The sequence below is a fragment of the Aspergillus pseudotamarii genome (genome assembly GCF_009193445.1).
Source record: "Aspergillus pseudotamarii strain CBS 117625 unplaced genomic scaffold BDV38scaffold_22, whole genome shotgun sequence".
Taxonomy (NCBI): domain Eukaryota; kingdom Fungi; phylum Ascomycota; class Eurotiomycetes; order Eurotiales; family Aspergillaceae; genus Aspergillus; species Aspergillus pseudotamarii.
The window spans coordinates 197,789-210,856 of record NW_022475036.1 but is presented as its reverse complement, the minus strand read 5'-3'; the positions used below and the strand labels follow the sequence as shown (position 1 = coordinate 210,856).

At 47.1% G+C, this 13,068-nt stretch overlaps 4 protein-coding genes across 4 annotated transcripts; 3 read left to right on the top strand and 1 right to left on the bottom strand.

Annotated features, from left to right (window-relative positions):
- The first annotated feature begins 790 nt into the window (after nucleotides 1–790).
- BDV38DRAFT_74320 (translation initiation factor eIF5) lies at nucleotides 791–2,598 on the top strand. Its single transcript, XM_032063856.1, has one exon. The coding sequence runs from the start codon at nucleotides 1,027–1,029 to the stop codon at nucleotides 2,293–2,295; it is 1,269 nt and encodes a 422-aa protein (XP_031914296.1). The 5' UTR covers nucleotides 791–1,026; the 3' UTR covers nucleotides 2,296–2,598.
- On the bottom strand, nucleotides 2,599–6,779 carry BDV38DRAFT_74353 (uncharacterized protein). The gene is made up of 2 exons (XM_032063857.1): nucleotides 6,407–6,779; nucleotides 2,599–6,352 (listed from the first exon to the last, which is right to left on the bottom strand). The coding sequence occupies exons 1-2, from the start codon at nucleotides 6,437–6,439 to the stop codon at nucleotides 2,903–2,905; spliced, it is 3,483 nt and encodes a 1,160-aa protein (XP_031914295.1). The 5' UTR covers nucleotides 6,440–6,779; the 3' UTR covers nucleotides 2,599–2,902.
- A 1,002-nt stretch (nucleotides 6,780–7,781) lies between these two features.
- BDV38DRAFT_244913 (uncharacterized protein) lies at nucleotides 7,782–9,137 on the top strand. The gene has a single exon (XM_032054393.1). The coding sequence runs from the start codon at nucleotides 8,526–8,528 to the stop codon at nucleotides 9,000–9,002; it is 477 nt and encodes a 158-aa protein (XP_031914294.1). The 5' UTR covers nucleotides 7,782–8,525; the 3' UTR covers nucleotides 9,003–9,137.
- Nucleotides 9,138–9,310: 173 nt separating this feature from the next.
- Nucleotides 9,311–12,728, top strand: BDV38DRAFT_244908 (DNA ligase (ATP) CDC9). The gene is made up of 4 exons (XM_032054392.1): nucleotides 9,311–9,695; nucleotides 9,809–11,642; nucleotides 11,700–11,930; nucleotides 11,984–12,728. The coding sequence occupies exons 1-4, from the start codon at nucleotides 9,445–9,447 to the stop codon at nucleotides 12,527–12,529; spliced, it is 2,862 nt and encodes a 953-aa protein (XP_031914293.1). The 5' UTR covers nucleotides 9,311–9,444; the 3' UTR covers nucleotides 12,530–12,728.
- Nucleotides 12,729–13,068: the final 340 nt, after the last annotated feature.

The window sequence follows — 13,068 nt, the reverse complement described above, 5'->3', positions numbered from 1 at the left end:
TGGTTTGTACAACCCCTTGTGTTGTACAGTGTGCAGGAAGAAGATCGGCTGTATCTTGCACAAGTGTTCGCTCAATTGCGTAATAAAAGATAAACAACAGATGTGAAGCAAGGAGGACTGAGGGAGGAATGTTTGTCGATGCAGGCAGTGTGATAATAATACTGATACTGCTGGAAAGAAAAACGGTCTAGAGATTGAAATCAATAGACAGAAGGAATGTTAAGTCCGACATAACTCCGGACGCCATTGCATCAAAGTGCTTTGTGCACGTGCCCTCGGAACCGACCTGATCCGGAAATCAGCCGGCCTGCTGACTCAGATTGGACTTTTTTCCTCTTCTATTTTTTTTCTGCCGGGCTTGGCGGTGGAGCCTTTGAATCGTCCTTCTATTTGGCAACAATTTCTTTCTCTTTCCTTCCTCTTTTTCTCTTTCTTTCCCATCCCAACTTACTCTTCTTTTCATCGTCAAGTCATCAGTTCTTGACATTGTCCCGTCTTCCAAAGTTCCCCGGAAAGCTGTTAAACACGGCTTACGGTTGTTACTGCACATTTTGATTCATCAAAGCCACTGGTTAGTACTGCGGTCATCTCGTCGTCAGCCACCGGTCATCCGAAGTATCGAGATTCTGACCTTTGTCTTTTCCTGCTGCCTTACAGAAGAACCACCCAGTTGGTTTCTCTCTTCCCGTTGGAGAAATCCGCTAAAACAGAGTCGATCGAGAACTTGTCTATGTATTCGTCCTGTGTCAGAGATTTCGAACACCACCTGCCGCTCAAGCTGCAAACGTTTCGTCCCGCGTCGAAACCTTGTAGTATACATTCTAAGTCCTGTGGCTGAAAGCTTTGGGCTGCCATATTCGCTGTGCCAGTCGCTCCGTTGAGACGATCTTAACCGCCACCATTCCTCCAAAACCAGGAAACCTCTACGCATGTCTTGTACTTTCAAGACATCCCTAGTCCGGAATCCCTCCTGCTTCGTTTTCAGACACCTTTTTAAGTAAACAAAGATCTTCATCTTTATTCACCATGGCTACCGTCAACATTCGTCGGGATGTTACCGATCCCTTCTACCGTTACAAGATGGAGCGTCTGCAGTCCAAGATTGAGGGCAAGGGCAATGGAATCAAGACCGTCGTTGTCAACCTGAACTCGGTCGCTCAGTCCCTTAGCCGTCCTCCTGCATACGTGATCAAGTACTTCGGTTTCGAGCTTGGCGCTCAGGCCAACGCCAAGCCGACCGATGACCGCTGGATTATTAACGGCGCCCATGATGCCGCCAAGCTCCAGGATTATCTTGACGGATTCATTTCCAAATTCGTTCTTTGCAAGAAGTGCAAGAACCCTGAAACCGACGTCATCATCAAGGATGATAAGATTATCCTGGATTGCAAAGCCTGCGGACAACGTTCCGATGTTGATTCCCGTCTGAAACTGAGCACTTTCATCCTCCGCAACGAAACTAGTGGAAAAGGAGGGAAAAAGAACAAGGCCGACAAGAAGACCCGTCGTGAACAGCGGAACAAGAAGAATGAGACAGCGAATGGAGAGAACGGCAGCCCAGGAGACAGCAACTCTGACAATGGCGACGCAGAGAATGGTGACATGGGCATGGACGCTGGCAGTGACGATGAACTTACTCGTCGTATCAAGACTGAGGCCGAGACCATTGAAGCTGAGGAAGCTGAAGTTCAATGGTCCGTCGACGTCTCTGAGGAGGCCGTCCGCGCTCGTGCCAAGGAACTCCCCGATGACCTGAAGCGTTCCCTTGTCATTGAGGATGCGGACGAAGATGGTGCCGATGGCCCTTCTGCCTATGACGAGCTCGGTAGCTGGGTGCAGGACACCGCGACTGAAAAGGGTGGTGTCGCTAAAGTCAGCGATGTAGACATTTACATGAAGGCCAAGGAATACGGTATTGAGTCGAAGCATAAGACTCTGGCAGTTCTTGCTCAAACCATGTTCGACAAGAATGTCGCTAAGCAGATCCCTGACCGCGCTGATTTGCTTCAGAAGATGGTTACCTCGGAACGCCACGAGAAGGCCTTCTTGGGTGGTATCGAACGCTTCGTGGGCAAGGATCACCCTGAGTTGATCAGCCAAATTCCCGCCATCCTTCTTCAGCTCTATCAGGAGGATATCATCTCTGAGGAGACCCTCAAGGCATGGGGCTCTAAGGCTAGCAAGAAGTATGTTGATATCTCCACTAGCAAGAAAGTCCGTAAGGCTGCTGCGCCTTTCCTCGAATGGCTTGAGAATGCTGAATCGGAGAGCGAAGAAGAGAGCGACGACGAATAGATAGCTTATCTATTCATAGTCCTTTATCTCTGGAAACTACTTTCGGGATGTTTTTGTTTAACTTTTATTCCTCGTCCCAACTACTTTCCACTCGTTTTGCTTTTGTTGACAGTCAGTATGACCTGTTGTGATGTTTCTGATTTGAAAATAATCAGAGAAAACAAACAAAAACAGTTGAGATTAGTGCCTTCCAATTAAATCTTTTCCCTTGTGATTCTGTATTCATCGTAAACCTACCCTAAGTTTCAAAGTCCAGTACTTTGCAGACTTTAGAAGCCCCCTCTACGCTTTAGGGGTGTTCCAATGCCAAATCTACTTTTTCGCAAACTTGACACCCTTATCTACTGCTCACAAGAAGGAACCTCTCCTGTGGCTCGCTAGGGATACATACACTGAAGGAATTGAATATCACTGTCAAGGGATACGCCATCGGTCTCAACTCCATTTGGCACGACCAGGGTTCTTCTCGTATCCCATAACAGTGTATGAAGATGCTTGGAATGTATTGACAACATAATTATTCAATCGTTATATTTTGGAAGATATGTTCTCCTGATCTAATTCATGCTTAAGCAAGCCCCTTTATAATCCAAGTCTTCATGAACACTTAGAACGCCAACTCCGCAAACTTCAGTTTATTTCCTGGCGATGACCATGCTTGCAAGGGGTCTTCATTGATTTCACGTATCAATGGGGTACTGTGTGTCTTCCTTTGAGGTGTGATATTCCGCATTTGTGCCTTTTGCTGCTGAAATATGAACCAAGTCAAGTCAATGTTCCAGGTTTCCATTGCCTCAATAGCATTGTTAACAGAGTCAATTTCCAGGCGGAGAGAAGACGAAATCCCCTGCCTTGAAGAAGGACGGGAAGAATAATAACCTGGACCTGCAAACCGGGCTATCCACGCTGCAAGAAATTCGCAGATCTGGTCACCCATAGACAATGGTAGGCGGACGTGTGTGAGAAGAGTTATGAACAGTGAGAGGAGAGCTCGCCAGAGACTATGGTGAGGTGTGAAAGCGCGTGCGCCTGAGGGTCCCCCTGCTGTATTGAGAGATAGTGATTGTGAGAGTCCTAGGGATAGTGAAAGAAGTATATCTGTGTTTTTTTCGGAGGGTTGGCTCTTGGCTCGCCGTTGAATGGCCCTTTCGGCGTCCTGTCGGACGGTTTCCCATACGCGACGGTAGAGACGTTCCCAACGAGGGAATTCGGTTTCGATTCTGGTGGCCATGAAATCGCCGGCGCTCTTGCACATGCTTTCTATGGCGTGGCAGGCTGTTGTGGTTACGTATATTTCTTCTTTGAAGTTGAATTCGTCGTCTGGTCGGTTCTTGGGTCCGTTGATTGAGTCTTCTCTTGTCATGAGAGCTGTCGATGAAGAGCTGATATTGAAGGATGAGGGAAGGCTGATCCTTGCAGCTACTGATGGCCACAACTCATTGATGATGGGTAAGAAGCTGTTTTCGTGCCCCGAGAGGATTGGTGATACCTGAATTAGGATAGAAAGCAAGGACCGGCGAAGATAAGGTGATGGAGAAGAAAGATGTGAAGGGATAGACTTGATGATATGTAGCAATAGGTTATGTGATTTGCTCAATGGCTTTTCTTGGTCTTCGGGTTCGCGTGGTGCAGGCAGTGGTTCGTCTGATTCTTCTATTCCCTTGTTCAAAAGCGTCTCGATATCCTCTTCTGGCTCGACGGGCTTATCAGGCTTTGTGGTCCACGGCCGTTCTGGGTGTGAGACTTGCTCGTCAGCGTTAGGAAACTCGTCCAGATGCTTGGCACGCTTCGCTTTCCGATTTGCTAGATCCTCAGCAAGAATAGAGATCTGTAACCTCTTGTACTGCTTCTTACGATGTCCCGCACGTTCGCTATCCGTTCCATCGCCTATTGCCAGGAATGACGGATTTTTAGTCCCTTCCTCAACAATGGCGGCCAAGGTTTTGAACATCATTTCGACGAGTTTTGGATATCCATGATACATATCCAATATTCCAAAGATTGAATCGACTAGATCGTCGAGATATGGAATTAACCGCGCACCGCATAGTTTGACCATCATGAACAAGACTTGGGGCGGATACGGTGAGACATCAAACGTGTTTAGCTTCAAGGCCACTGAATTCACCAGGTAATCGACGTTTTCAATAATCATCGTGCTCGTGCTCTCATAATTACAGGCTTCCGTTAGTATATTGAGACATATCATAGCATGCCTCTGAAGATTGGGGTTGGGCGATGATAGGAGCTGAAGAACAGGGTATAATGCGTCCATCAGCTCTGGTCGAAATGCTTCGTGAAGCTGTTGGGCCTGAAGTGCAACTACCTCTAGAGCGAGAGCCGAAATCCGCCAGTCTTTTGATTCGTCAGGCAATGATTCGCTTAATAAAGGGAGTGAGATGTAATATAATTCTTCGGACATATTAGCTCTCGTAGAAAACAATGATGACGGTTCTATAAAGTCAGACGAAATAAATTCATCAAGGCTAGTGAGCTGAGCACCGCCCTTGAGGCATTCCAGCGCCAACCAAAAAGGTGCAATCATAGAGTTGCCTGTTTCTTGATGAACCCGGTTAATGATTAGGCGTGTGATATCACCTCCAGATTCAGACCTGTTAAGCCTAAGAATCATGGATTGAAGGTCTTTGAGGGTTTGTTGTTGACTGCGATGTTCCAGAAGAACTGGTGGAAAAGACCTTGACTGATGTCCATGGTGAAGCACTTCTATAGTTTGACTGCCTGAGGCTTCCGGGTTCAGAGGCTGAAGAGCGTTATTTGAATTGTTAATAGCTGCAGAAACGCTGTCACACAGTCCTGATGCAAGCCCAGTAGTGAGTATGTCAGACCCAGATTGGATCTGGGACAATATATGAAAGGCAGTAGATATCTGTTTAAGTGCCCATTGTTTTGATGTTTCATCATTGCTTTGCATGGTTCTCGGGAAAGCAGTAATCCAAGTATGAAGAGAGTTCTTAAGGGAATCCAGCACTTCAGAATAAGTGGTGGCAAGATGCATAAGGATGGTGTACGCATTGTTAGGTGATTCGTCATCACCAGTTTCAGATAACACGACCATAGTCTCAACCACTAAGGGAAGTGACTCTTGTAGCGTGCTTCGGCAATCCTCCACGACCATTGAGCATAGTTCCATCAGCGAAGCTTGTACTTCGGGCCGGTCATGTCGCCTAACCTGAATAACATTTGCAAGCGCAAGCTTAATTTGTGTCGTTGTGGCCTTCAGCCAGGATTCATCAAGCACAAGATCATCACCACTTTCATGAGACCGGGAGGGCTTCTCTGGTGCAGCACTCACTACTTTGTCATTAAGAACGACCTTAAGCATGTGTGTAAGGACTTTAATGCTAGCAGAAAGCAGCTTGTAAGAGCGTCGTACTTGAGTTGTAGGCTTGATGACTTTGGTCAGCGTTGAGACCGTCCGTGGCATTATGCTAGCCAGGACTACCCGATCAGTTATTCGATAGTACAGAGCTTGAAGAGCTTTTGCGGCAGAAACGCAAAGGTCGTCCGATGTATTGTCTGAAATCCCTTCAAGCAAGACATACACAGTTTGGTCAACAACCGTCGCTGTGCCAATCTCGTTATAGATCGTCTTTTGCGCTACAGGCCCCTCCATGACATCAAATATGGCTGAAAGGCAGTCAAAGCCGGTGATAGACAGTTCTGCTGGTTTGGATTGTGTTTGCTGGCTACTATTGGCTTTACTTGGGGGGCCTCCAATAATCAACGTAAGTAGTATCATGAGCTGCTTGCCCATTTGCGGGGATAAGCGTTGTCGCCATCCGTCAGCAATCAATATCCGCAAACAGTCAACTGCCAATTCCAAGCAATTTGCAGAAATTCTCTGGGTCTCATTGAATATGTGAGACAGCGGAAAGAATACATATTCCGCTAGCTTTTCGTCCAGTGAACCTTTACTTGACAGTTCCTTCAGGACGCTCTGCACTGGTTTGAGAGCCCGAAAAACATCGTTTTGAGATGACTGATGGCCACGGTATCTAAGGCCAACCGAGCTGAGCTCAACACAAGGGTCCCGAAGCTTTGAAGCGCATTAGCCAGGTCACTGTACAGAATGTGTGGAGCTTGTTTGTACCTTTTTAAAGGCTTCTTGCCGTGAGTACTCCATAATGCCTACAATGGCACTGTCAAATAGGATCTGGAGTGTGGCTCTATGGACTTGCCATCCGGCTTGCTATCAGTCTATTAAAACTTGTATCTGCTGAAATATCAAATCTCAAAGTACATGAGCCAAACAGTGCAAGATGGAACGTCACAGGTCATCGTTGTTCTCCGCCCCACCTTTTCTGCCGGCAAATTTATAGGGCGGTGTGAGAGCGACATTAAATCAAATTTGTATTAATTACTCCGTACGGAGTACTTTCCAGTCAAATATTCATCGATTTTGCCCAGGCTGAGCACATCAATCGGACTTTATTTCACAAAAAAAAATTGTTTTTGCCATGCTTTCTACTATTTTATTTGAGTTATGGCAACAGAAATCTCATCTGAAAGGTAGACATTATAGTGCAATGGTTTCAATAGCGTTGGGAACCTAGTAGCCATGACCGATTCTGAAATAATACATGAGAGAGTGAAGCTAATTGTCATTATTCGGTCAGGGTGACCTAGTTGTATGCGAATTTTGGGCTTGGTATATTCTTAACGAAGTATCAGATCCTGGACTATTCAATACTACAAGCAACCTTTGACTTATACGGGCTACTATGAAACGGCGACAGCAAGTATTCTGCAGGGTAGACCTGGATGTTAAAGATTCTAGTCCAGATGGCTATCTCAATTGTAGACACTATACTTCGACTGAAAAGCTCGATACATAGTGAACATGCAGCGCAAAACTCTTCCCTATAATCATAGCCCCCAAGCGTCTAGACAGCATCGCAAGTGTCCGTTGTTTGCACACCAGTCGGGCATCCAGGCATAACACTAATGCTACTGGCATGATCACTGCCATAGAAAGCAGCAATGGAGCCATCGTCGATGGTTACATGCTTGCTAGGGTCGTACATCTGAACCTCCGCTCCCTAAGTGTTAGATAAGTCGGGAAGTAGCACTCAATATCTCGGTCTATCTGCTGATAATCAGAGCCCGTGTTGAGGGTATAATGTGACCCTTCGTTCTCCCAGCTGCTGCTGAAATCAATACATTTGCCCTGGAAGGAAATGACGGGTTCATATGTGAAACCCTATAGTTTATCGACCGGTTCAATCAAGCGTCTAGCTCTTTGCCTCCAACAATCTACTATAGTAATACAGAGACACTAGGGGATTTTCCACCCCCAGGCTTCAGTTTCCAATCTCATTGTGGAACCGAGGCTTTTGGTTGATACTCCCGACTTACCTGGTATGGCTGACTGCCTCTATGTAGGTAATTTAGGTAAGTATTTAAGCCGACCCATTCTTGTCCCTAATTGCTTCCAGGAGGAAGCCATCACAATTCACCGGAATGACCAGATTGCTTGGTCTTCACCAACAAGGTATTATAGGAAAGTCAGAGAATACTCAAACATCCTGCTTCTACCAATGCTGACTCGAACCATAGTGTAAAGATAGATGCTTGAGTAGGCTATCAGTATCATCGGGAATAGTGCGGAGGACACCGAGCTTGCGTAGGGCTTGGAATAGTATCACCTAGATCCCCCCTAGTCTAGGAAGTAAAGGGTAAGCATCACTAGTGAGCATTAGTGGCTCTTAGCCTAATAGTACACATGCATGTCTTCCCCACTTCATTATACGGCTATATTCGGGACTTTCATTGACATCCTCTCCGAGATTTCATACCACACTGATGAAAACGTCAGCAAATAAGTCTAGCATGTTCTACAACCATTAACCGGGGCCGGAGATTAACCGCTAACCGAGGAGTCATCCTTGTTGAAGTCTTTCAGGTATACTGCGTCAATTTTTCATCGAAAAGCAGAATTTTGAAAGGAGGACAGCTTGGGGAGGAACGTTGCGCTTCGTGGACTACTGCCATCCATTGCCTGAACCTTATACTCGGCTATTTTATACTCACTTGATCATATGTTCTCAAGTGTGTTTATCATATCCCATCAAAAACCCTGGATCTTCAACTAACCCATCTCCACCATCACCATAGTACTTTACAAAGATCTCCAGCGACGCCAGGTCATAGGAGTCCCGGACAGGCTCTCCCGCGCCACAATCCTAGAAGCCTTCCACAACCATGACCTAATGATCAGATCGCTCTACCCGGGGTCTCGCATCAAGGAGAGCACCTCTGTTAGTTCAAACTATACAAAGTTCTCATCGCTAGACCCTAAGTCGAACGTCACCACTGTCTGTACTCTAACTAGTCTCGAAGACGGCATTGGCATAGTCGTAGACTTGGGGCTAGGGATGGAAATCAACTGCCGCTGGACTGCTTATAATCGTTCCGAGAATCCACCATCGTGTGAGAGTATGGCTTTAACAGGCGATATTGTGCCCATAGGCCCAGTATATCTTCTTGAAGAGGTGGTTTTTCATATTATGAGACCATTTGAGAGGTTTGCGAGGAATGATCGCCAGCAAAGTCATGCGACGGAGGGTATTCTTAGGTTACTGCAGAGATTAAAAAGCGGGGAAGTGTCTGATGATAAGCTGGCTGCTGAGGGGGTTGAAAGTGAGGTTGATAGTATGGTGAGGGATGTGAAACCGAAAAGGGAATAATGTTTGTTCAATATATACCACAGGCTCTTTTTCAGCTGTTATCGTAAAAGTCAATAAAACCATCAACCTTTCAAGCCAACGATATCTCTATAATTCATATATTAAAGAAGGAACAAAGACAATGCTTTACTATCAAATGTTTCCTATTGTTTTTTCTCTCTCTAAATCTACCGAATTTATAGAACAGAGAATGCACGTCACGTCAATCTCTTATCTTATCGACAACCACGTGACCCAATTAATCTCCGCGTCACGCGTTGCGCGCAGGCAGCCGGCTTCTGCCTTCATTGAGACTCAGTGAATTATTATTTTTTTTTTATAAAAAAAAAAAATAAAAAAACAATAAATGCGGCGCATACTCTGGCGCAATTCCTGATTTATACATAATTCTTCTAACCCATCCCTCCAATGTCTGTTTGATACGCGGGTGAATACGACGTCTATGTCCACTCGTCGCAGATCCGCAATTGTTGCGCCCTTCCAGAAACCAATCATTTTCACACCAGTACCGCAACGTCTCTATTTAATCACCTGTCGTGCTCGTGTCCAGCAAGACGTAGTTGGGCACAGATTCCTACAAAGACAGTTTGCTACGCACCGATCGCAGACGAATCTTCGCACATTAGCTTCTCTCTATCCATCTACACTTTTAAAAATGGCAGATCCGAAGGGCCGGAAGCAGGCTACGCTGGGGTATGTTCGTGACTCCCAGTTGACTCTCGGGTGCGTCTTGATATGGGTCGCCCGGGTGAAGCTATGGTTTGTGGATGATTGGCGTGACTAACTGGTATATTTTTGGTTTCTAGTCGATTCTTCGGCTCGAATGCGGACCCCAAAGACGCTCCTAAGAAACAGACTACACTCTCTTTCTCTGGCAAGAAAGATAAGGCCCAGAAAGGTGGGGCGAAACCAGCGTCTCCACACGAATCTTCATCTGCAAATGGACAGGCTTCTAATGGAGTTGGAGGTGAAAGTACTACCAAAGCAGATACAGTTGAGACTAAGCCGGTGCCTGCTCAGGAAGATGAACATAGAGACTCTAATGACCTGAAAAGGAAAGAGAGTGAGGAAGAAGCGAGTGACAGCGATGTACAGCCCGCACAGAAACGGAGACGGAGGACTTCACGAAGTGGGGAAGGGACACCTTCCCCGAAGAAGAAATCTAAGACACCATCTCCTAAGCGCTCCAAGCCTAATAAAAACATTAAACCCGAAGAGACAGAGCCACCGGCTGTTGTAAGGAAAGCGTCGGGAGAGGAGACTCCCGAGGAAGACAAATCCGAAGATGAAGCGTTGTCGGCTAGTGAGGAGGAGGAGGAAAAGCCCGAGGTGATGAAAAAGACCATGGAAAAGGTGCAGGCTACATTGAAAGCGAGTGGAAGTGAGCCATATCCGGACTGGAAACCTGGCACCCCCGTCCCTTATGCAGCACTGTGCACTACCTTCTCACTTATTGAAATGACCACCAAGCGATTGGTGATCCTTGCCCATTGCTCTCTGTTTCTTCGCCAGGTCCTTCGGTTGACACCGCAAGACCTCCTTCCGACAGTCCAGCTTATGATCAACAAACTGGCTGCCGATTATGCCGGCATCGAGTTGGGAATTGGTGAGTCCCTGATCATGAAAGCTATTGGGGAGAGTACTGGCCGTAGCTTGGCGGTCATCAAGGCAGATCAGCACGAGATTGGAGACCTGGGTTTGGTGGCAGCTAAGAGTCGATCGAACCAGCCTACCATGTTCAAGCCGAAGCCATTGACAGTACGGGGAGTTCATGAAGGTCTTCTGGGTATCGCTAAAGTCCAGGGTCACGGTTCTCAAGACAAGAAAATTTCCGGTATTAAAAAGCTTCTCTCTGCCGCCGACCCCGAAACAGCGGGAAAGGGTAGCAAGGGCGTGGATATCACAAAGAACAAGGGTGGTCCCAGCGAGGCCAAGTATATTGTTAGATTTTTGGAAGGTAAATTAAGACTAGGGCTGGCTGAAAAGACCGTTCTTGTCGCCCTTGCTCAAGCAGTGGTGACTCATGAAGCCGCCCTCAAAGGAGAGAAAGCTCCTTCCCCTGAAAAGCTGGCTGAGGGCGAGGCTATCCTAAAGACGGTGTACAGCGAATTGCCCGCTTACGAGATTATTATCCCTGCCATGCTTGAGAACGGCCTGACCAAGCTCCACGAGGCTTGCAAGCTACAGCCTGGTATCCCGATTAAGCCCATGCTTGCTAAGCCGACGAAATCCATCACCGAAGTACTGGACCGTTTCGAAGGAAAGGAATTTACGTGTGAGTACAAGTACGACGGAGAGAGGGCACAGATTCACTACGTTGCACCAGACGCAACCCACAATTACCCGGAGGCACAACATACGTTACAGAAGGATGGCAACGGTCTCGCTGCGATTTTCTCTCGTAACTCAGAAGATCTGTCGAAGAAATACCCCGATGTGTTGGCTAAGCTCGACGGCTGGATCAAAGACGGCGTGAAGAGCTTCGTCTTGGACTGTGAGACTGTTGCTTGGGATACGGTGAACAAGAAGGTTCTGCCCTTCCAGCAGCTGATGACCCGCAAACGCAAAGATGTGAAGGCAGAAGATGTCAAGGTCAAAGTTTGTGTATTTGCCTTTGACCTCTTGTTTCTGAATGGAGAGGTAACGTCGATAACTTGATCATTCTATTGGCTGTGTGCTAACTATAGCTACCTCTAGCCTACTGTCAAGAAATCACTTCGCGAACGCCGAGAACTTTTACATGAATCATTCCAGGTTACGGAAGGCGAGTTTCAGTTCGCTCAGTTTGGTAACACCAACGTACTAGACGAGATTCAGGAGTTACTGGATGACAGTGTCAAGGCATCGTGCGAAGGTCTGATGGTGAAGATGTTGGACACGGATGAAAGTGGCTACGAGCCAAGTAAGCGGAGTCGAAACTGGCTCAAGGTGTGTATCGCGGAATCCATATACCTCTGCAGTGTAGCTAATAGTGGGCGTAGGTTAAGAAGGATTACCTTAGCGGTGTCGGTGACTCGCTTGACCTCGTCGTTCTCGGTGCATACTACGGACGAGGTAAGCGTACCTCCGTCTATGGCGCTTTCCTTCTGGCGGCGTACAACGCGAATACACAGACGTACGAGTCAATTTGTAACATTGGCACTGGGTTTTCGGAAGCCAACCTCGAGGAGCTTCACAAGGAGCTGTCTCCCCTGGTCATTGATCGACCAAAGCCATTCTACACTCACTCGACGGTTCCCAAGGATCAGCCTGACGTCTGGTTTGAGCCCCGGCTGGTCTGGGAAGTGAAGACAGCCGATTTGACGCTCAGCCCGCGATATCAAGCTGCAGCCGATGAGTTCGTGGGTACGACTGGCGGGGGCAAGGGCGTTTCTCTCCGCTTCCCCCGTTTCATCAAGCCACGAGAGGACAAGAAGCCGGAACAAGCGACGACGACGCGGCAAGTAGCCGAGATGTATCGGAAACAGGAGGCGGTCGCAAAGGAAAATGCGGGTAAGAAGGGAGTGGACGATGATTTTGAATATTAGTCGGGGTTCCTGGGATTAATCTCCGATGTGGAGTGCATTGCATAGTACCTATTATACTTTCCTTCTACCATCGCTTTCCGGAGTCCGGTTTATTGTACCATACACTAGAGGGTTTTTCTGTTTATGTTTGTTTTGATGCCGATCGCGTCATGAATTGAATGTCACGCCATTTCCGGGTAGAGTCCGGACGATTGATAATATGATGGTCAAATAAATCGTTAATACAATCTGATATATTAAGCGCCAAGAAATCGGAATTAATTGAACGAGTCGGTGTGCTGATAGCGCAAGTTGTCGCCATCGATGACAGTCCATAGTAGTTTACATGGATACATACTAGTACGGAGTACATACAGTGAGTCCACCCCGCTTATCGCCGGCGGCAGTAACCGATCAACGGGAGGCTTGACCGGAGGAACCAACTGAATATGTCCTGAATTGTTCCTTGGCATGTAACCCAAGAAATGGAGTCAAGACCAACCACGCGAGTGTGGTGGAGAACCCCATTCCGTTGCAGCCTGTTTATCTCACTAATCACG

What these genes read in the sequence shown, in the direction of transcription:
- BDV38DRAFT_74320 (XM_032063856.1), top strand. Translation starts at nt 1,027, where the DNA reads ATGGCTACCGTCAACATTCGTCGGGATGTTACCGATCCCTTCTACCGT.
- BDV38DRAFT_74353 (XM_032063857.1), bottom strand. Translation starts at nt 6,439, where the DNA reads ATGGAGTACTCACGGCAAGAAGCCTTTAAAAAG. An exon ending in GGCAAGAAGCCTTTAAAAAG is followed by an intron (nt 6,353 to 6,406) that starts GTACAAACAAGC and finishes TGCGCTTCAAAG; the next exon opens with CTTCGGGACCCTTGTGTTGA.
- BDV38DRAFT_244913 (XM_032054393.1), top strand. Translation starts at nt 8,526, where the DNA reads ATGATCAGATCGCTCTACCCGGGGTCTCGCATCAAGGAGAGCACCTCT.
- BDV38DRAFT_244908 (XM_032054392.1), top strand. Translation starts at nt 9,445, where the DNA reads ATGTCCACTCGTCGCAGATCCGCAATTGTTGCGCCCTTCCAGAAACCA. An exon ending in TCTTGTTTCTGAATGGAGAG is followed by an intron (nt 11,643 to 11,699) that starts GTAACGTCGATA and finishes AGCTACCTCTAG; the next exon opens with CCTACTGTCAAGAAATCACT. An exon ending in GGAGTCGAAACTGGCTCAAG is followed by an intron (nt 11,931 to 11,983) that starts GTGTGTATCGCG and finishes TAGTGGGCGTAG; the next exon opens with GTTAAGAAGGATTACCTTAG.